The 21,809-nt window shown below is 38.8% G+C and overlaps 2 protein-coding genes and 1 long non-coding RNA gene across 4 annotated transcripts; 2 read left to right on the forward strand and 1 right to left on the reverse strand.

Annotated features, from left to right (window-relative positions):
* Window positions 1–771: 771 nt before the first annotated feature.
* Window positions 772–12,826, forward strand: LOC307032193 (uncharacterized protein). Of its 2 annotated transcripts, none has more exons than XM_079670025.1 (15): window positions 772–861; window positions 1,844–1,867; window positions 1,977–2,000; window positions 3,111–3,525; window positions 3,819–4,016; window positions 4,243–4,481; window positions 4,584–4,684; window positions 4,795–4,967; window positions 5,281–5,475; window positions 9,891–9,977; window positions 10,066–10,319; window positions 10,397–10,522; window positions 11,361–11,501; window positions 11,667–11,765; window positions 12,208–12,345. In XM_079670025.1, exons 2-14 carry the CDS (start codon window positions 1,862–1,864, stop codon window positions 11,715–11,717), a joined length of 2,010 nt encoding a protein of 669 aa, XP_079526151.1. In that variant the 5' UTR covers window positions 772–861; window positions 1,844–1,861; the 3' UTR covers window positions 11,718–11,765; window positions 12,208–12,345. The 2 variants fall into 2 exon arrangements, with proteins under 2 accessions (XP_079526151.1, XP_079526150.1); XM_079670024.1 differs by having other exon boundaries at window positions 782–861; window positions 11,657–11,765; window positions 12,208–12,826.
* On the reverse strand, window positions 12,516–17,029 carry LOC307032194 (uncharacterized protein). The gene is made up of 6 exons (XM_079670026.1): window positions 16,326–17,029; window positions 16,104–16,237; window positions 14,490–14,637; window positions 14,151–14,399; window positions 13,780–14,050; window positions 12,516–13,024 (listed from the first exon to the last, which is right to left on the reverse strand). The coding sequence occupies exons 1-6, from the start codon at window positions 16,718–16,720 to the stop codon at window positions 12,824–12,826; spliced, it is 1,398 nt and encodes a 465-aa protein (XP_079526152.1). The 5' UTR covers window positions 16,721–17,029; the 3' UTR covers window positions 12,516–12,823.
* Window positions 17,030–18,071: 1,042 nt separating this feature from the next.
* On the forward strand, window positions 18,072–21,121 carry LOC307034470. Its single transcript, XR_013806924.1, has 4 exons — window positions 18,072–18,485; window positions 19,371–19,402; window positions 19,541–19,615; window positions 19,841–21,121. It is a non-coding gene; the product is annotated as an uncharacterized lncRNA (long non-coding RNA).
* The last annotated feature ends 688 nt before the right edge of the window (window positions 21,122–21,809 follow it).

Below are 21,809 nucleotides of genomic sequence, written 5' to 3' on the forward strand. Positions count from 1 at the left end.
ACTGTGACCTCTTGATCCCATCACCAAGGCTCTATCCACTGCGCCACACGCCCACTACCCCCATTGGAAAAGCGTAAAAAAGCGGGCCGGTCCAAACTAAACCGTAGCCTACTAAACCGTGCTAAGTCCTGCAGTGGAAAAGCGCCATTTGTGAGTTCCCTGACACACCGGGGACACATATTTATGGCTAAAAGACATAAAAAAGTGCATTTTGTATGATAGGAAACCTTTAATGTTCAAAAAGCTCTTTATTGTTCACATACTTCCTGTCTGAAACAAGAGCCCAGTCTGCTCTGATTGGTTAGCTGGCCGGCTCTATTGTGATTGGTCAACCAGCTAAGAGATGTCCCGCCCCTTAGTCGTGCTTGTAAAGGTGGAGTACATTTTAATAACTTTATATACTCCCGCTGTATATCCTGACAATATATTTCATATTTTATTTAGAGTTTTTTGTGAAAAAGAAAGAAAAAATACTATACCAAACAATAACATATTGTTTTAAAATATGAAGTGATAAAAAAAGGACTTGAAAATATCACATGTTCCTGCTTTACCTTGAATCTACCTGATTTTATGGTTTTTATTTGGGAGAAAAGGAACTTATATTATATATAATATATATTTATCTGCAGTATTCATTCACCGAGGCAGAACGTTAATGTCACAACGGTAATTAGAAAGTGAAAGTAATTAGGAATGACGCAGTTCCTTTTCAAACCTAGAAATCAAACAAGATTCGACGTTTTCTCCTAAACAGATCAACGCCAGTTTGACACACAGCGATGAAGAAGAACAAGCTGATTGTGTTTGGAATTCTTATTCTTATTCTTGTTATTCTTCTGTTTCTTTTTCTGGTTGAAGGTAGGATTTCTTCCTCACGTATAGCTTGTTGTGTGGGACAATGATTAGTTTTCAACTTGTTTCTGGATTTAACTTTGTTTAAAAGTTATTATCTCTCACTTATTGTTTTAGGCAGTGGTAAAGTAACTCATTACATTTACTCAAGTATTGTACTTAAGGTACTTTGCTTGAGTATTTCCATGTTGTGCTACTGTACTTTGTACTTCTACTCCACTACAGTTCAGAGGTAAATGGTGTACTTTTTCTCCACTACATGTATTTAATACCTTTAGTTACTTCACAGATCCGGATGAATGATGGTAAATCTAATCAAGTGTTAAATCAGACTTTAGTTCCACCTGGAGTAAATCCACAAGCTACCCTGCAGTATACAAAGTCATTCAAACTAGCTGCACCTTTACCAGCTTTGAGAACACTTTAATAATCAATCATTATAAAACATATCATATATATTATTCTGAAATGGACCAATCTGCACAATGACTACTTTTACTGTCGCTACTTTCACTATATTTTGATCTCTTTGATACTTCTACTTGTACTCAATACTTCTCCCCCTCTGGCTTCATGTTGATTTTCCTAATTAAATAAGTATAATGGCTGTCTGTCCACCATTGTTTAGAAGACAGGAGCTGATAAAAAGTTGATTGTTATATAATAGTATACCTTTAAAGTATCTAGGAAACAATACATGACTGATAAGTGAGGATTTTGAGATTTGTGTCTATTTTATTATAATTTCATTGCACAACTAGGAAGGGACGCATTTAGGGCCAATGAACACATTCAAGCTAAGCCTACTCCATAAAAGTTAGATTTAATATTACATTTAGGTCACTATTCAGCAAAAACTAAATCTACTTGTTTAACTGAATTAAAGACCAAACTTTAGCATGAATCTCCTCATCTGCATAATTTTAACCATTTCATTTAATTGATTGTATTATCGTTCACCTCATTAATTTGCTTTTTTTCTCCAAAGGAAAAAAGCCAATAAAGGATGATGGTAAGTAAAACAAATACAAAATAAAAATAAGGAATTTCAAAGACAAATAGTAGACATAAAACATGTCAGAAAATTAATGTATGTCACATGTTTGCAATTTCTTTCACAGTACCACAACCACAATCGTTACAGGGTAAGTAAACATGTTTTATATGAAAGGACAAACATGCAGTAAAAACAAGAATTATAAAACAGTGCACATCAGGGCCAGTTCTGACCAATTTGCTGCCCTAGGCGAGATTTTAGCTGGCGCCCCCCCCCGCTCCAAGGAATACACAATAGAATATATAAAGAATAAATGAAAAATCTCTACAAAAGACCAATACAATACAAAAACTGAAACGTATTGACATGTTGGTTATATACATAGAGAAAGTTTCAAATGTATTCAGTATTGTATGAACATGTTTGATTTGGGGGGTGGACGTCACATCCTCTAGGCCGGGGGGTCCGGGCGTGTGCCCCCCACCAGGAAGATTTGCTTTAACATTTTAAAGTAAAATGCTTCAATCTGGTGCACTTTGAGCACACAATTACTAGAGACCTGATCCAGGGGATACAACTCTAAAACACCCATATGAAAACGACTGGTTTACATTTTAATAATCAAATAAGTATGTGAACATAACCAATAACCCATAGCCAATAACAAATACACGTAACATCTTTTATTTTTGTTGTTCATATCTTATTTTACCTAGTTAATTTTTTTTTATTTATGGATTTTTTTATCTCTATTTTTGGTTACTGTCCTATAGTATACTTAAGCAATAGCTCACGACAGGCCGTGGTATGTCGTGAGCTATTGCTTCGCCATAATAGGCCTTACACTCAACTTAACAAACCACTTGTGTTTTGTTTATACTGTAAATATAGAAAATCGTAAAATATGAAGCATTTTCATTGTGGGTTGTACAAGATTATAAAACGGACAAGTCAAATCAAGCAATCTGATTGGTTCTTAGCCGTGATATACTGAGCGTATACCACGGGTAGAATTGTAAATTACTTTTCACAACAAGTCAGTATCACTATGGAGGATGGATTGTGACACAATTAAATAAATAAATACATCATTAAATAATTAATTAAATGTGTCATTAATTAATTAAAATTGGAATTAAATACATAAATATGTGATTAAATGTGTCATTAATTCATTCAAATACGTATTCATTCAATGTAAAAACCACATATAATTATTTCACTATTTAATTAATTATTTCATGGACCTGTGTTGCAGCGCTTCATGAATTTATTTTATCTGTCAAACTCGCCCATCAAAGTCAGGGGGCGGGTTCTAACACCTGATTGGTTACCCAGCGCATCAAGTCAAGACAGATGGATTCCAGATAATGGATTGATAGTGAAAATACCCCGATACACTGGATGGCGCTATTCACCTATAGGCTACAGTACGTTGGGTCAAGTGGAAGACTCCGTCCTGCACCCATGCCTGCACCTACATCGACGAATTTCTTGCGTGCAGTACAACATGTCGAAGAGTTGCCCGGAGCTGCTGAGAGAAGCAGCGACTTTAATCGAGGAAGCTCTCAGCAGAACTCCTCCGGCTCCGACGGCGACCTCAGCGGCGGCGGGGGCTCCGGCGACATCGGCGGCTCCACTACCTGCCGCTCCACTGCGAACACCTGTCCAAGGTAAGCTAACTTAGTTTAGCTAAGTCATTTAATGTCAGCCAAGTGTGTTAGTAATCAATGACTTTGGACACAGGTGTAGGTTAAATTAGCGAACAATTTGGAGATGGATTGAAAAGTGTTTGTATGCGGTAGGTGTGCGCGGTATGCTTTGTGTGTGTTCAATGGTGCGGGCATACAACGCTAATCGGCAAAATAGTGTTAGCTCGCAGCAACCACTAAATTTAAATAGACGGTGAGGCTAACTGTTTTAGCTGACTGGTGACCGATTGAGTTGTCCTTGTTCTGTGTTGCAGCCGAGGTAGCAAGGCTTTTCGCGCCGTATACCGGTGGCGCCAGAAGGACTATGAGACGACCAGCACAAGTCATTCGAAGAAGCTACACACACACGGTCTGTTGTTTGGCAGACCACAAGGTGGAGAAAGTTCCAAGCGTACAGCATAAACAGGAACTTCTTTCTTCAGGACTTGGAGAGCAAAAAGTGACATTTTTAGGTGAGTAAGAAACTAAGACTTTAGCAAAACCATAAAGAAAGTACTGTACTGTCTGTGGAAAGTTGAAATTGTGCAGTTATGCTCGGCATTTCTTTTTATAAACAAGTATTTCCATATGTTCATATTAGACTCAAACTTAGGTTGATTTATCATGTTGTGAATACGTTATAACAGGCTTATTTGCTTAGTTTTTGGTGAGTCAATATGATGTGCTTTTATTCCACAGGGAATGACAGCGATCCAATGGTCATATCAAACAAACTTATGGAAGTGTTCCCGAAGCTCCAAAAAGGCGGAGGCTTTGAATTTCTTAAAATTGCAGGATCTACTCGTAGTCGAAATCTGGCACTACTTCCGTGTCCCAGCTCTGGATACACACTTGCCTTTCTGAAAGATCCATCAACGATGATTGGACAGTCCACAATCTACATACGTCCACTTCAACAGGATCTAACCTTAGATTGTGTAGTGTACATAATTTCACACACTCAGTTTAATGCATAATTAAAACAAAGCTCACTGGTGACATTTAATCATTAATTAAAAGTATTTTGTTGTTGTTGCTAGGAGAGCTCAGGTCATGTCTCTGGTCCAGTAATCCCCTGCATCACTTGCCAGAATAAAGTTCCCTTTTCAGAGATGAAGCTGCACAGATTGAGCTGCAATGGGTATGTACTTCCTATAGAAATTGAAGGATGGTGTATAATTTTTTCTTTGGGAAGTGTTGTGCACACAAACAAGGGAGTGTGACCATAATCTCAATTTTGTTAACTTGAAGGGCACCCATGCAGGCATTAGAAAGAGAACAAGAGGGAGGTGAAAGTGAAGAAAATGATAGTGGGACAGCTCCAGTCACTGACAGTCTTCCAGTGAGGCCATCAACATCAGCTGAGGGTTCAGTTGCCCCAGCAGCGATTGATGAGGATTTTGGTCCCAAAGAAACAAACAACGGTCTGTGTCATCACAATACAGTTGCTATAAGATTGTGTGTAATTTAAACTGTGTCAATAGAAAAATAACACCTGTAAGATATAATTGGATAAGCTAATACAATTACACAAAACAATGGGCAATAGGGTTATATATTGTTAAAATATTTTGTTTTTTTTACAGAAAGCGGTTTTTATATCAACTCAGCTTTGTAAAATATTCTGTAAATGTTCTCCTTTTCTGTAGACTGAGAGGATATCTTAATCTGCGGGTAACATCCCAACTAACAACATGTCTGTCTGGAATTGATCACTTTATTGTTGTTTTTTTCTAGATTGGAAGCTTATTAAGGAACCAGCTGAAGCTGCAAACGTTTTCAAAGAGCATCTTTTAAGGGAACATGCACCTGGAAAAGCACTGAGAATGAAGATGGATGTAAGGGACTCCGAAGAAGACAGGGAACGGGAACTTCTGTCATTCTATAAACAGCAGCAAGAATGGGCATGTCCACTTCATTGTAATCTTGTTGGTAAGTAATATAAAGTTTGGGTTACACTTTACTTGAATGGGTGTGCATAAGACGGACAGGATGCATTACATTGCATTTAGCTGACGCTTTTATCCAAAGCGACTTACAATAAGTGCATTCGACCAGGAAGATACAACCTTTAAGAAAACAGAATCATATAAGTACATCAGGTTTCATAGAGCCAAACATTTCAAGTGCTACTCAACTGGCATTTAGAAAGCCAGCCCTTTATTAGTATATAAGTGCTTTGTTAGTAATTCTATCGCTCGAAGTGGAGTCTAAAGAGATGAGTTTTCAGTTTGCGTCGGAAGATGTGTAAGCTATCTGCTGTCCTGATTACAATGGGGAGCTCATTCCACCATTTTGGAGCCAGGATAGCAAACCCACGTGTTTTTGCTGACGGGAACTTGGGTCCCCCTCGCAGTGCGGGTGCAGCGAGCTGTTTGGCTGATGCAGAGCGGAGTGCACGTGCTGGGGTGTACGGTTTAACCATGTCCTGGATGTAGGAAGGGCCAGATCCATTCGCAGCATGGTACGCAAGTACCAGTGTCTTGAAGTGGATTCTAGCAGTTACTGGAAGCCAGTGAAGGGAGCGGAGGAGCGGTGTGGTGTGGGAGAATTTGGGAAGGTTGAAGACCAGACGAGCCGCTGCATTCTGGATGAGCTGCAGAGGTCGGATGGCACATGCAGGTAGACCAGCCAGGAGGGAGTTGCAGTAGTCTAGGCGTGAGATGACGAGAGCCTGGACCAGAATCTGCGCTGATGTCTGGGTCAGCTGGGGACGTATCCTCCTGATGTTGTAAAGAGTGTATCTGCAGCAGCGGGTTGTTGCAGCGATGTTTGCAGTGAAGGACAGTTTGTTATCTAGGACCACACCCAGATTCCTTGCAGTCTGAGTCGGGGAAACAACAGAGGTGCCGATGTTGATTGTTAGGTCAAGAGTGGGACAATCTTTTCCCGGAAGGAAGAGCAGTTCAGTCTTGTCAAGGTTGAGCTTGAGGTGATGAGCAGACATCCACCGAGAGATGTCTGCTAGGCAAGCAGAGATGCGTGCGACGACCTGGGTCTCTGAGCGGGGAAAGGACAGAATTAGTTGGGTGTCGTCAGCGTAGCAGTGGTATGAAAAACCATGCGGGCTAATGACAGACCCGAGCGAGTTTGTGTACAGGGAGAAGAGGAGGGGACCAAGAACCGAGCCCTGAGGGACCCCTGTAGTTAATTGACAAGGGTCGGACTCGGACCCTCTCCAAGTAACCCTGTAGGTGCGGTCGTTGAGGTATGAGGTGAGGAGGGAAAGTGCAGTGCCTGAAACTCCAAGTTCTTGGAGAGTGCGAAGGAGGATCCGATGGTTCACCGTGTCGAATGCAGCAGATAGGTCCAGAAGGATGATGACAGAGGAGAGGGAGGCTGCTTTAGCAGTGTGCAGTTCCTCAGAGACAGCAAGGAGAGCAGTTTCTGTTGAGTGACCTGCCTTGAAACCAGACTGGTGCGGATCCAGAAGGTTGTTCTGATGGAGATAAGAGGAGAGTTGTTTAAAGACAGCGCGTTCAAGTGTTTTAGACAGGAACGGGAGGAGAGAGACGGGTCTGTAGTTAATAACATCAGACGGGTTGAGAGTGGGTTTCTTTAGGAGAGGGTTTACTCTTGCCTCCTTGAGACTGTTTGGAAAGTGACCAGAAGTTAGAGAAGTGTTGATGAAATGGGTGAGAAATGGTAGAATATCAGGAGCGATAGTCTGAAGGAGGTTTGAGGGGATAGGGTCCAGAGAACAGGTGGTAGGACGGGCAGAGGTAACGAGGGTAAGAACCTCACTTGGAGAGAGAGGGGAGAAGGAGGTCAGTGTGTGGGTGAAGGGAGGGTCTGGTGACCCAGCGGTGAGTAAAGGTGAGTCAGAAAAGGAAGAGCGAATATCATCAACCTTTTTTTCAAAGTGGTTAACAAAGTCGCTTGACAGAATGGAGGAGGGGGGAGGTGCTTTGGGGGGGTCCAAGAGGGTGGAGAAGATAGAAAATAGTTTTTTGGGATTTGAATAGGAAGATTGGATCTTATCTTGAAAGAAAGTGCTTTTTGCCTGAGAGATGGAAGCAGAGAAAGAGGAGAGGAGAGCCTGATAGGTTAGGAGGTCGTCATGGTGTTTGGATTTCCACCATTTCCGCTCTGCTGCCCGAAGGATGGTTCTATTAGCACGCAGTGCGTCATTTAGCCAGGGAGCAGGAGGGGACTGACGAGCCGGCCGCGATGTGAGAGGACAGAGAGAGTCCAGAGTGGATGAGAGAGTAGAGAGGAGAGTTTTTGCAGCAGCGTTTGGAGGCAGGAGTTGGAACGAGTCAGAGGAAGGGAGGGCTGAGAGCACCGATGAGGCAAAGGTAGAGGGGGAGAGGGAACGGACGTTACGGCGGACAGGAGCAGAGTTAGAAGAGATTAGGTTGTTATGTTTGGAAAGGGGTAGAGAGAATGAAATGAAGAAGTGATCGGATGTGTGGAGCGGGTTTACAGAGAGGTTAGAAGTAGAGCAGTTCCTTGAGAATATGAGATCAAGGACATTGCCAGCTTTATGAGTTGGTGGGGATGGAGACAGTGAGAAAGCAAAGGTGGTTAACAGAGATGTTAGTTCAGATATCTTCCCTGTCTGGAGGTTGAAATCTCCGAGAAGTACAGCGGGAGGGCCAGTTTCAGGGATGTGTGAGAGGAGATTATCTAATTCCTCCAAGAAGTCCCCCAAGGCGCCTGGTGGACGGTAGAGAACAACAATGGTTAATTGTATAGGATGGGTTACTGTGACGGCATGGAATTCAAAGGTCGAAGGAGTGAAATTAGGTAGCTTGAAGAGGGAAAAGCTCCATTTGGGAGAGAGCAGGAGACCAGTGCCACCTCCTCTGCCAGAGGGTATGGGTGTATGGGAGAAGGAATATGCTGTGGAGAGAGCTGCTGGGGTGGATGTGTTGGATGGAGTGATCCAGGTCTCCGTGAGAGCAAGGAAATCCAGAGACTGCAGGGAAGCGTAGCCAGAGATGAAGTCAGCCTTAGGGACAGCTGACTGGCAGTTCCACAGGCCCCCTGAAACGAGATGTTGGATCTCAGTGGAGCATGTGGGATAGACGAGAGCAGGCCGGTGAAATCGATTAGGAGAAACACGGGGCCAGTGATAATTGCGAGAAGACACATGAACAGGAATGCAGAAAATACACATGATTATAGCATGAGGGGCTAGAGAACCCAAGAGAATTGAATAAAACTAAATAACACCAGCGATACTTGGCGCAATCAGAGTAGGATTTGCCTCCTCTTTGCCTCCCACGTGACTCCGACAGGACTCTTAATGTCTTTGTCAGTCTTCGTCTGGCTGACGCTGACGCTCCAGGAAAAACGCAACCCAAGATGGATACCTGATTGCTCAGTTCTCACAGCTTTGGGGGCACGCCCCTGTAATTAGTTAACTATTTTCTGCTGATGGGCGACAGCAGAGTCTTCCTACCTATTGTAATGCGCACTTGAGGGGCGTGACTCACTGAGACCTGAGTTACAGCTGGAATTAATCATGACATGATGCCTGTCATGACACTTTATGACTGTCATAAGCATTCATTAAGTGACATTCGGTAAATGACGTCACTTTTAATGCCAAGTTGACATTGTTGTTGACATAGACCAAAATAACATAACCTGTCATAAACATGACACAGAACACCTTATTATCAAACTTTTTGAACGTTTTTGCATGTCTAATCTGGTGTCCTCTGTGCCAGTTATCTCTCAACCTATTTCCAACAAAAAAGGTAATGTAAAAACGTAAATAAAGCAGTAAAAAGAACCAACAAAATGCCTCGTCAATTCTGTAGATTCCACACTACAATGTGAAAGCTATCAATATATGACAGTTTAATGTTACGTTAAGACATAAAGCTAAATATATTTTCAAAGTTTGATAATCAGGTCTTATATGTCATGTTTATGACAGGTTACGTTGTTTTGGTCTATGTCAAGTTGTCATAACAAAGACATCTCAAACAAAGTCAACTTGGCATTAAAAGTGACATCATTTATCGAATGACACTTGATGACGACTGTCATAAGCATTCATAAAGTGTCATGACAGGTGTCATGTCATGATTATGACATTATCATGTCAGTCTTATGCATACCCATTCAAGTAAAGTATTACCAAAGTTTTTAATATAAATGTATCAGTAAAGTTTATAACACTCAGGTTTTTATATGAAATTGTTAAATGGGATCCATAAATCATATAATTGAAGATCACTGATGAAAAAAGATCTTGCATAATACACACATACAATATTGACTACTTTTTCCTTGCTTGTTAAATGTTACCTAATCCTGTTACCTGGATCAGTCAGCCATTGTTTTGCCACTGTTATTTATTAATTATAATTAATTCATCAATTTTATTTCAGGTGAAGTTGCTGTTGGGGAGGGAGTGATGCGGTACTTTATGACAACAATAATATCCAAACTTCAGTTTGGATTCAGTCTAGATCTTGGTAAGTCTCTTCCTATTGTAAAGATGAAAATGTATTTCAGTGGTTAATTGTTTTTGATTTAATCTCTAGATCTCTGGATACTTTACAGGAGGAATGGGCCGAACACTGCTATTTGAGGGTGAACCTGATCATCTTGTTCCAGCTGCATCAGAGGTGCTTATTGAAAGTGACCTCTTCCGGGTTGCAGGAAGGATGTTGGCCCACAGCTTTCTGCATGACGGCCCCCATGTCACAGGATTAAGTCCTGCTGTAATTCATGTACTGTTCAATGGGGACCCTGAAACAGCAACTGTTGTTACAGAAGACTGTCCTGATCTGCACATCAGGAGCATCATAAAACTGGTATGTAATGTCAAAAAAATTGCCTTGCAGAATTATTGTTTGGGCAAATTTAATCACTTGTATGATTTGGATTTTAGCTTGAACATGAAGAACTTACACCGGAACAGAAGGACGCCGTTTCAGATCTTTCAATGTCCTGGGATCTCCCAACAGTCACCAAAACAAATCGGAGATGGCTACATAACAAACTTCTACTCCATGCAGTGAGTCCCTATTTATTGACGGAATTCATTGCTGTAGTTGTTGAAATGATAAAGTGTTGTGAACCCTGGGTTCTTATGTCAACACAGGAAGAGATGGAAACATTAAACATATTTGGTCTTGGCCCATAGTAATGTTAGTTATTCAAAACCAGCATTAAATACATACAGTTTAACTACTACAATGTTTCTCATTCCTGCAAGTGTTATTAGAACAATGGTATATTTAAGAAACCCCAATTTCACAAAAGTTGACCCAGTAGGAAAAATCATCATAAACAAAATGCAATCCTTCATAAAAAAAAATCACACTACAGTACATCAAAGCAGCTCAACAACACTCATCTGGTTGTGTGAATTTCCCTTTTGATAATCTACTCTAAAAAGGTGATAGTTAGGTGTTCACCACTGTTAACTTCTCTTAGTACCGTATTTGAGCACTAGACACCAGGTGCTGAAACTTAGAAAGTGGCATTTCCCCATCATCCATCATTGTCTTAAGCAGAACAGTTATGTCAGGTTTGCATGAAGCACCACTTATTCTCTCACAGGCATTTTGGGACTGTAGGCAGGAGAACTAGCATTCTCTTTAACTTGTAACCCAGGTAGATTTTTTTTTTGTTGAAAAATAAAGGGACATTCCAGGAAAACACATTTGATTAGCGGCGTACGTACATTATTCTAGAACTTGAAAATGTCTTATAAAGGGTTGCTATATTGTGTAGTAGAGTGAAGATGGATTTTATAAAGCAAGTAATTTGCTTTTTATGAACATTTTCCCTACTATTGGCAAATTTGGGTTGAGGATTTCATCTGTAATATGGATTTTTCTGCCTCTTAGGTTATTGGGAGGACCATGCGCCAAATCAAACAGTTGAGAAAAGGACTGAAAGATGTGATGGTATGGCCCCTGTTGACATCTAGGCCAGATGTTGTCCCTCTTCTTCTCCCCAAAATGGCTGAAATGCAGTTCACACCACAGGTAAATCAGTAATTTAGTTAGATTTGACTTCACTTGATGAATGTACACACATCTTCAATGACTGAGCTGGTTCTCTTTTCCTTTACCAAGAATGTATTCTGCCTATTCCTTCACTAAAATAAGTTCTTTTTAAAATAATTACTTTGTTCTGTAAGATGCTTCTAGACAAAATCACATGGCCACTTGAGGACAGTGATGATGAAGACTTTGACATAGAGTCTACGTGCCGCATCACTGGATTTCTAAGGATGTTCATTGAAACAGGTAATTAACATTACAGGTGAAACTCGGAAAATTAGAATATCGTGCAAAAGTTCATTTATTTCAGTAATTCAACTTAAAAGGTGAAACTGATATACTCATTACATGCAAAGCAATATATTTCAAGCATTTTTTTTTTATAATTTTGATGATTACATTTATTGATTTCATAAAATATTCTAATTTGATTCTTTTATTTTTGGTTTTCATAGCTGTAAGCCAAATCATCAAAATTATAACTGAGGCTTGAAATATTTCACTTTGCATGTTATGAGATTTGTTTCACCTTTGGAATTACTGAAACGAATGCACTTTTGAAAGATATTCTCATTTTCCAAGTTTCACCTGTATTTGGCTAATTTATTCTCTTTAGCAACTCTTCTATGTCTCATTGATATGAATTAAGTTGAACTAAATATAGTCTTGAATCCACTTTGACTTTTAGCTTCATCGGCTACACTGGTCCAGCTGCTGACGTTCTGGGTTGGCTGGGAGAAGCTTCCTCCTGAACTGAAAGTGGAGATTTCTGGTGGAACCCTTCCTACATCCTCCACATGCTTTGAAACACTAAAGCTGCCAGCCCATTTCAAAACATTCATGGACTTTGAGAAAGCACTCGTCTCTGCCATAAATAGTGTTCAGACTGGATTTGGACTTGTTTAAGTGTTTTTCGGACAGATGTGCACTGTGCAGTTGGTCAGGTCAATTGACACAAGTTCAGTGTCTTTGAAAACAAACAGTGAACATACTGTGTCCAGTAGTTGACAATTGTTTTATTCAAAATAGTTTTTTCCATTTACTTACACCCAACCATTCTGCATCATCAGCTTTCAGTGTTAAGAGAGCAGTATTCATGTTATTCATTCAGTGGTCAATAATGAGACAGCAAGTAAAAGGAGTGTGTTTTAAGTTTAGGAAGTAATGGAGCTGTGCATAAAGTCCATTTACAAGTTCATAACAGTGATGGAAGAGCTTTAAGGCTAAACTGATTTTAAGGAATGAAGCGTTTTACAAATATGATTGCTTGTTCTAAGATGCCAAATAAAAGCATTGGTTGGACATTAGTCTGCTATGATTCTTGATAAAACTTGCACAGTCTCTATATATGATCTAAGTGCATCAGTTACAGAAACTCCTGGAGCTGGCAAAATGGCAGCCTCTTCATCGGAGAGTTCATGGACCAGCTGAATCTCAGGGACTGACACAGTGCCTCCATGAAGACTGTGAGGTCCATTCCAGTCGATCCCATAGTCTTCATAAACCTGAATGGAGGACAAGCATGATCAATCTTGTACTTAATACATCAAACTAGTTTCATTACTCAAAGTATTAAACCCTCATGCACTGTTGGATGTTTTCACTCTTAAATGTGGCCATAAATGTTGCTGTGTTACAGAAAATGGAATGATTTTTGGTGACACATTAATTTGAAATGAATTTTGTAAATATAATTTTAAAAATGTCACTAGGTCAATAATACACTGGGCAAATTCTCTACCTGCATCAAAGTCGTGGCTGGGGGAAAAAAGCCACTAAAATGAACAATAACGAGTCGGTAGTGGTTTCTAACAGTGTACAAGGGTTAAGTTTGTTATTTTTGGTCACTAAGTCAGTTGAGAAATTATACATATTACAAATAACCGAAGAAAAAATCCAAGGCACTCTAGTGAAAAAACTATAAAAAGCCTTTAGGATGGCCACTTAATGATGAAATGGTTAAAACTAATCAGTACATAATTCAAAATGGGATACAACCCACATATCAGCAAACAGCCTTCTTATGAAAAAAATTACTGAGCACTATGGACCCTGTTGGTTTTTGGTCGCCTATATAGTTTTGTAAAATAATACAGCCATGAATACTATAACTATAACTCAGGTTGTTCTTTAAAAGCTCAGGAGACCTTGATAAGATGTATGATTCATTTAAAGTACCTTTATAGCATATAATTTCTCATATAATTCCATTAGGGAAACAGACTATTTAAAAAGTGTTAAAATTTGATCTTTCTTTAACCTCAGTAGGGTCCTCCATTGGGCCTTGCTCTCTGTATCTTCTCCAGAGTTGCTGTGGTGACTGATTCCTTTCAGTTCTAAGACCATGAAAGTTCCATCCATCTCTGAAAGAATCTAGGCTTTGCTGAATCAGAGGAAGGAAGATCCGGTGCAGTGCGAAAAGATGGACTTCATTGTCTGGATTCAGTGTTCCCTGATCTTCCAGTGAAGTGAAGATCTGATGAAAGAGGTCCAGGGCATGTTCATACACATCTCTCCACATCCTCTCTATTCTGTTTTTAGGATCAAATTGACAATTGGTGTTAATTTGTGGGTGACATATTCAACTGGTAATGTTTGTTGTGTGAGCCTAGTTGCCAAACAATTTTTTACCGCTGATTGTGGACACTTCTTCCTGTGATGTGCGAATTCCTGTTGGCACCTCTGCTCCTGATCATGAATTCTGCTACATCTGCATTCTCTCCTCCTTTATCAGACCGTACTCTTGATGGCAGCCCATACTGCTCAACAGCAGCGATAAAGCTCTGCAAGACAGTTCTAGCTCTATTATTGCCAGCCACAGTCAGGTAGACCACCAAACGACTGAATCCATCCACCCCACCATGGACAACAAATCTCCACCTGTAAGGCAATTGTAAACACACAAAAAACAACTTTACTGTAAAACAATTCTACTGACAGATGCATTCTTTATCTGCCAATATCACTGACCTGATGAGCTTATGGTGGCCATCTACATGCCATAAAGAGTTCGGGCCAGGAACAGAATACTGGCGTCGTCTTAACACACGCAGCCTTAGACGTCTCATGTGGACTCCCTCTGCATCGACTCTGCGTAATGAGTCTTGCAGTCTTGAGACTGAGGATAGAAGAATGAAATAAAAAAACACACACTCACACCTGTTCAATCTACTTGACTAGTGCTGGAACAAAAATACTTGTGGAGTCACTTAATTTGAGGAAACAGTGTCATAACATAGTGAGGTGTGTACAACTATTACAGTGCAGAACCATGTCAAAATAACCAAAGTTAACTAAATTTTCTGAAAGAGAAAAAAGTTGTTACACCAAACTTAGTGATAGGATATTTTAATACATGGCTACTGGCTTCAAGTTAACTGCAAATAAAATGACTGGATGCATTGCAAATAGAAACATAGGCTACATGAACATTATCTTAAAATTAGCTAGGCTCACTACTGTATAGTTCATTTTCAAATAATAGATACAGTATAGATAAATGTAATCATTACCAATTCTGTTAAATTGATTGGTCAATCGTTGCATTCTACAGTCTGTTCTCACCACTGCTATGTATAACACGCAGTTGTTAGGGACACCGCTACAATTAGAGGAGCATAAAGGAAAAGAGGTTCAAGAGGAACTATGTAGGATATTTGCCTTATTTAATCAGCTTCGGACTAATGGTGATGGTTAGAAAAATTACTCATAACTTGTTACAGGGAGAGTGAAGGCGTGGAAAACAACCATGCAAGATCAGAGTCTGACAACACTACATAAATACACACATATAAAACATACACCAGAGGTGGGTATAGTAGCCAAAAATTGTACTCAAGTCAGCATTGTTACGTTAGAACAATATTACTCCAGTAAAAGTAAAAAGTAGTCATCCAAATAACTACTTGAGTAAGAGTAAAAAAGTATTTGGTGGAAAAAAAAACACTGAAGTCCTGAGTAACTGTTGAGTAACATCTGATTTGTCAAATAAGAACATGAATGTAATCAATAATAATCTCTTTTTTGGGGGGGCTGTCTATTTTCATCTGGCCAGGGACTACAGCTGATAATATCTCTGTTGGCTAAAGCTGCCCTTTCTGCTGTTATGGTTACAGTCAATTAATTGGGATTGTCTACGATATTATAAATGAATAAACTTCAAATTCATGTATTTTAAACAATACTTCTTAACTACAGCACACATATATTAAATCTTTACAAAAGTAACATAAATCAAGGCACAAATATTATATGTACATATATTTAATACTCAGGTGGGTAGAGAAGCCAACAATTGTACTCAATAGTATTGTTATTTTAGAACAATATTACTCAATTAAAAATATAAAATATTTTTCATTAAAACTACTCTTAAAAGTGCAATTTATCCAAAAAGTTACTCAAGTAAATGTAACTCATTACTACCCACATCTGATATACACGCGTATGTAATCCCTCCATGCATTGATTTCTAAACGGCTTTGCGTTTTCTCACGACCCAGAATAGAGTTAGCAAAACATAGGAGAAATGACCGTCTCATTCTATATTATCCCTTACATCAGGTCATATATTATTATACTTACTTGTAACACGCACACCTCTTGCATTCAGATGACCTCGCATTAGCTTGTAGCCGGTGTTTGGATGTCTTCTGTGGAGTTCTGTTACAATATGGTCCAACTCCTCATCATTCACTGCTGAATAGAGGTCGGTCTTTCTGCACAAACAAAAAAATCATATTAGTATCGAGTTTGTTACACAACACCAATTCATAAACTGAAAACTCGTGAATGTAGTGTAAATACCTTAGACCATTTTGTTTCATACGCCTTCTGATGGTCCTCTTTGAGACTCCGAACAATGCTGCAATTTGACAAACTGGTGTTCCAGAAAAAACTTGGTGTTCCAAGACTGCACTCGGTATGTCAAACGCCAAACGTCCTGGTCCCTGTGTGTGTTGTATCTGTTGCGCCCTGGTACCAGAGAAGCGGTGGAGTACTTCCTCTAAATTTGCAGTCACTCTACGATCAATATCTTGATCGGAAAGGGCGGAAATAACTCCAACAATTTCAATAAACTCCTCTGCTTTACACGCTACCTGCTCTGGGTCAGCAGGTCCTGCTTCCACATCTTCAGCAAGGTTTAAAATATCTCTCACCAACTCCTGAGAAAGTTGAAGAATGTCCTCCGTAGCCGCCATGCTTGGAAAGGCTTTAGACGAAAGCAATGGATAGACTAGATTTGCGTTAGCCCCGCCCCCTGACTTTGATGGGTGAGTTTGACAGATAAAATAAATTCATGAAGCGCTGCAACACAGGTCCATGAAATAATTAATTAAATAGTGAAATAATTATATGTGGTTTTTACATTGAATGAATACGTATTTGAATGAATTAATGACACATTTAATCACATATTTATGTATTTAATTCCAATTTTAATTAATTAATGACACATTTAATTAATTATTTAATGATGTATTTATTTATTTAATTGTGTCACAATCCATCCTCCATAGTATCCCTCCGCGTCTGAGAAAAACAGTATACCGTTGGGCTGAAAAGCAAACTGCCTGCAGCTTCGCGTCGGGCCGAACCACGCCCCTTAGCTGTGATATAATGAGCATATACCACGGCCTGTCGTGAGCTATTGCTTAAATATAATTGATTATAAATAACTTTCGTTTTAATTATTCAACCTAATATGGAGATCTCAACAAGACCCACTGAGATAACTTAGACTAAAGTGAACTATCTAAACAACACTCCTGAGCTGTAGTAATCAGCCTCAATCCAACAACAATCCGCGGTACCGATGCACCCTTTCTCTCCCTCTCTCGCTCCCTCGCTCGCTCCCTCGCTCGCTCTCTCGCTCCCACGCTCACTCTTTGGCTGTGAGCTGCGGGCGCCTGATAAGCCAACATCTCCCATTTTCATCACTTACAGCGTCCATTGTACAGGGCAAATGAAAAGTGTAACCGGGGTGAAAAGGGTGTTACATTTACTTAATTATGAATGTTGTTACATCAAGGCTGAAAATTAGGATGAGCCAAACAGTCAAACATTTTTTTTTCCTCCCAGAGCTACCAGCGCAGCGCCACCCCAGATCTGGCGCCCTAGGCGACCGCCTATGCCAAAAACCGACCCTGGTGCACATGTTAATAATATAGGATAAAATACCATAATTATTTCATGTTTCTCTTCAGTCATATCCTTTCTGAAATGTGGCAGAAATAAACAGTACTGTTTTTTAATTTCATTTTTTTTTTTGCCATTTTCTCCATAGGGCGAGATCCAAAAGGGTTTCGAGGTAAGTAAGACAAAACAAGAAAAATATTATTTTTTAATATCTTTTTTTACATCATGGTTTTGCCATTTTCTCTACAGTGCAGGAATCAAGAGATCTTTTTTTGTTGTTGTCTCTTTGCTGTCATGTGTGACTATTTGAGTCTCTTCCAGGTTGTTAGATGTATCCTTGCTGTCGTTTTGTGTATTTCTATGGTTGTTTTATGTCTCCTTGTAGTTTTACTCTATCTCCTAGTAGTTTTATTTTGTCTCTTTTTTAAAGATATGTCAAAACTGTTTGGGCTTTATGTTAGTTTACTAGATATCAGATTTTTCTCATTACAGATAAAGTACAGACCCAAGATGCAGCGGTGGGAGAGGACGTGACTCTGGACTGCCACGTTGGATCTGATCTAATCGTCTCTATCAAAACAGTCGAATGGAGATTCAACGGTTAAGTCAATGTCCTGGTTTACAAAAGCAAAGGCTTTTCCCTCGATGATCAGGGGAAACAATTCAGAGGCCGAGCGTCCAAAGGCGACAGCTGGGATTTCAAGACAGGGAAACTTCCTGTGAAAATCAAATCTCTGCAGGAATCTGATGCTGGGAATTACAGCTGCTCTGTTTCAACTGGAGAAGACCCCAAAGAAATCATCTCTATAAAACTGAACGTTAATGAAGGTAAGCCATGCTTTCATTGCTCGACGTGTATATAAATAAAAACTGTATAAATAAATAATAAACAAATAAACACAATTATAGAAAAAATGTAATCAAGACACATGTAGAACAAAATAACAAAAACGTATATTAAATACCAAAAACATTTGATTAAAAAGGATAACATCAATTCTAAAAACACAAAACTATTAATCAAAAACAAAATAGCCTAAAATAAAAATACGAACATTTACGTTTAAATATAATATTAAATATAAAAAATATGGCGTAAATTAAACACAAAAATATTTAAACAAAAACATATAAGTATGTAATTTCTTATTAAAAACAAAACAGTACAAATTAAGGAAAATACCACAAAAATAACACAACGTTAATATATAATAGTTCTGTAAATTAAAAACATAATAAAATATATTTAAAAAATAACGTCAATAAAAAAAAGAAAAATTAAACCAAGAAATAAATTAGCGTAAATACACAAATATAATATAATAATGCAAATGTAAAATAAAATGTATAATTTGTAAATACGCATATACACAATTTATCACTATAAATACAAGTAATACATCACCTTTATTTATTTTTCAGCGGTTGATAAAGACAAACATGCCAAGGATCAAACTTTGAGTAAAAAAACGAAATGGATTTTGTTAAATATAACATTTTTATTCCAACATTGTATTTGTTTAAAAATAAAATGATATTCAAGATAAATCAATCCCCTCAATACACCAAATCCTAATGTTTTCAAAGTATATGTTGTATAAATGCGCATACATTTACATTTTGTATCCCTTGTTCACCCTCAAAAGATCCCGTTACCGTTCACTAACATAAAAAACAAAATGGATCACCCAGACATTTTTTTCTTTCTCCTAGACGAATAGCCAGAGCAGCAGTCCTGTCATACTGTGAGTTAAAATAAAAGTGGCTCCTTGACTGTAAAATATATTCTACTTTCGGATTCAACACATTTTACATTCATCCTTAATTCCTTATTTTATACTGGGGTCCTGATAAACTAATAATCTTTTCTCTTTCTCTTTCAGGATACTGTGTTTACTTTGGTTTTGGCAACGTATACATTACTGACCCTTCTTGTACGACTGAAGAAACATCGAAAGGTCTGTAAAGTCACAAAATATGAATTAAAAGCACAAAAATGTAAAAAAAACATGATGCCTTTTTATGGTATAATTTAATTAGGACTTATTCATGATTTCTTATGAATCGACTAAATGTAACACATACACAATATTGTAACATTTCTATACATATTTTATTTGCAAATATAAAAATGGAATGCTCCACATGCATATTAAAATAAAATCTGTTTCTGTGTCATATAGGTACGAGGGGAGACGAAAAAACGAGAAAATCCTCAGAAAGTTATAGGAATCAACACAGCGTCCAAATGAGAAGAAAGCGGTTTACTATATTCAAATATTTTTGCATGTCAGGTGCATCTAGTAAAAACTCCTGCTGGCCGGCTTTTCTTGTGATTGGTCAATCGCTTAAAGACGTCCCGCCCCTTAGCCTATAACGTACAATGAGTTATGTCACTGTGTTCAGGAAGTAAACAAAGGAGGCGTTTTAGGCAGGGGGGACACAGGGATTGTAGCCTTTGTCGACCATTGACATGCACTCAAACCTATAGAACACTCTACACCGGTGTTTCTCAAACCTTTTCATACCAAGGACCACTTAACCACTAAAAAAACACTCGCGGACCACCTAACTCCACAAATATCCAAAAACACATCGTTTTTCTAGAACAGATTACACATCGCTTGAAAATGGTACAAATAGCTGGCAACATGTGTGATGAAGGTGTTGCGCTGGGCTATATCATGCAATCAAAGGTGAAACTTTAGCTCACTCCATTGCGGAAATATTCGCGCGAGAGTGTGGAAAACTTAAATTAATGTATTTATTTCAAATGTGACATTTTAACAATATACTCACGGACCACTAGGCCAGGGGACGCTCACGGACTACCAGTGGTCCACGGACCACACTTTGAGAAGCACTGCTTTACACGAAAGGGAACACCACAGAAGAAGAACAGGGCCTCTTTAAACTTTGTGTCTTAATGGTGTCTCAACAGTGAAATTATAAAAAGCTAAATTAGATTTTGTATTTTTGGTGCAATTGATAGTAGAGCACTGTTGTGTTCTCTGTTTTGACCACATGGTGGTGCTGTTTCTACTCATGGCGGCTATTTTTCATACACAATTTTCAATCACGTGAAAAATGATGCCATATTCTTGATTTTACACTTCATTTATTTTGATTTGTGTATCTTTTTAAATCAAGATTTTATATCCAAAGTATTGTTGATATCTCAGGTTCTGTCTTTGTATATTTAACTGAGTTCCTTTAAAACTGATTATTTGAGGATGATCATATTAAAAAGTTGGCTGTTTTTATCCTGAAGCACTTCATAACATTGGTTCTGAAAAGAACTACAAAGATAAAATGCATGTATATTATAATTATATTTCAACGTTTATATTTACTGTGATATAAAACCAAAATCCAGGAAGTGAGTTTTCTAAGCTGTGAAACATCGAAGCCATGTCAAACTGTGATTACTGTTTACTCATTTTAAAATAAATGATAGTGTGTGATTTTTTTCTCCAAAAATGTTATATTAGAGGTCACCTATTATGCAAAATCCACTTTTCCATGTCTCTTCTACATCAACATGTGTCCCCTCTTCTCCATGTCACTTCTACATCAACATGTGTCCCCTCTTCTTCATGTCTCTTCTACATCAACATGTGTACCCTCTTCTTCATGTCTCTTCTACATCAACATTGTGTCCCCTCTTCTTCATGTCTCTTCTACATCAACATTGTATCCCCTCTTCTTCATGTCTCTTCTACATCAACATGTGTCCCCTCTTCTTCATGTCTCTTCTACATCAACATGTGTCCCCTCTTCTTCATGTCTCTACATCAGCATGTTTCCCCTCTTCTTCATGTCTCTTCTACATCAACATGTGTCCCCTCTGTGGAAAGAGACTCTGAAAGTTTCAGTAACAAAGATTCTCTCTCTTTTTGATCCTTTTTTTATAAAAACCTGTCTGAAAATGAGCTGATCAGATTTTGGCCACTTTATGATGTCATAACGATGTTTTGTCTTGTGTAACCATTAGCCAATCAGCAAGCAAGGTAACCCCCCCCCCCCCCCCCCCCCCCCCCCCCCACCTTATCACCTGAATCTCCTCCTAGAGCACCATTGAGTTCTTTGTAACCAAATCTCTCTCAGAGGGGCGTGGGGAAGGGCTCCTTATTAAAATCTAAAGTAACAGAC

Source organism: Notothenia rossii (genome assembly GCF_949606895.1).
Source record: "Notothenia rossii genome assembly, chromosome: 3".
Lineage (NCBI taxonomy): Eukaryota > Metazoa > Chordata > Actinopteri > Perciformes > Nototheniidae > Notothenia > Notothenia rossii.

Bases quoted from the DNA above. Each gene is read 5' to 3' on its own strand.
- LOC307032193 (XM_079670024.1), top strand. The intron at 2,001-3,110 runs GTAAGTAAACAT...CCTGTGTTGCAG, and splicing joins ACAACCACAATCGTTACAGG to CGCTTCATGAATTTATTTTA. The intron at 9,978-10,065 runs GTAAGTCTCTTC...GATACTTTACAG, and splicing joins TGGATTCAGTCTAGATCTTG to GAGGAATGGGCCGAACACTG.
- LOC307032194 (XM_079670026.1), bottom strand. From the start codon at position 16,720: ATGGCGGCTACGGAGGACATTCTTCAACTTTCTCAGGAGTTGGTGAGA. The intron at 16,238-16,325 runs GTATTTACACTA...TTGTTTGTGCAG, and splicing joins ATGAAACAAAATGGTCTAAG to AAAGACCGACCTCTATTCAG. The intron at 13,025-13,779 runs GTTAAAGAAAGA...TCCTCCATTCAG, and splicing joins CAATGGAGGACCCTACTGAG to GTTTATGAAGACTATGGGAT.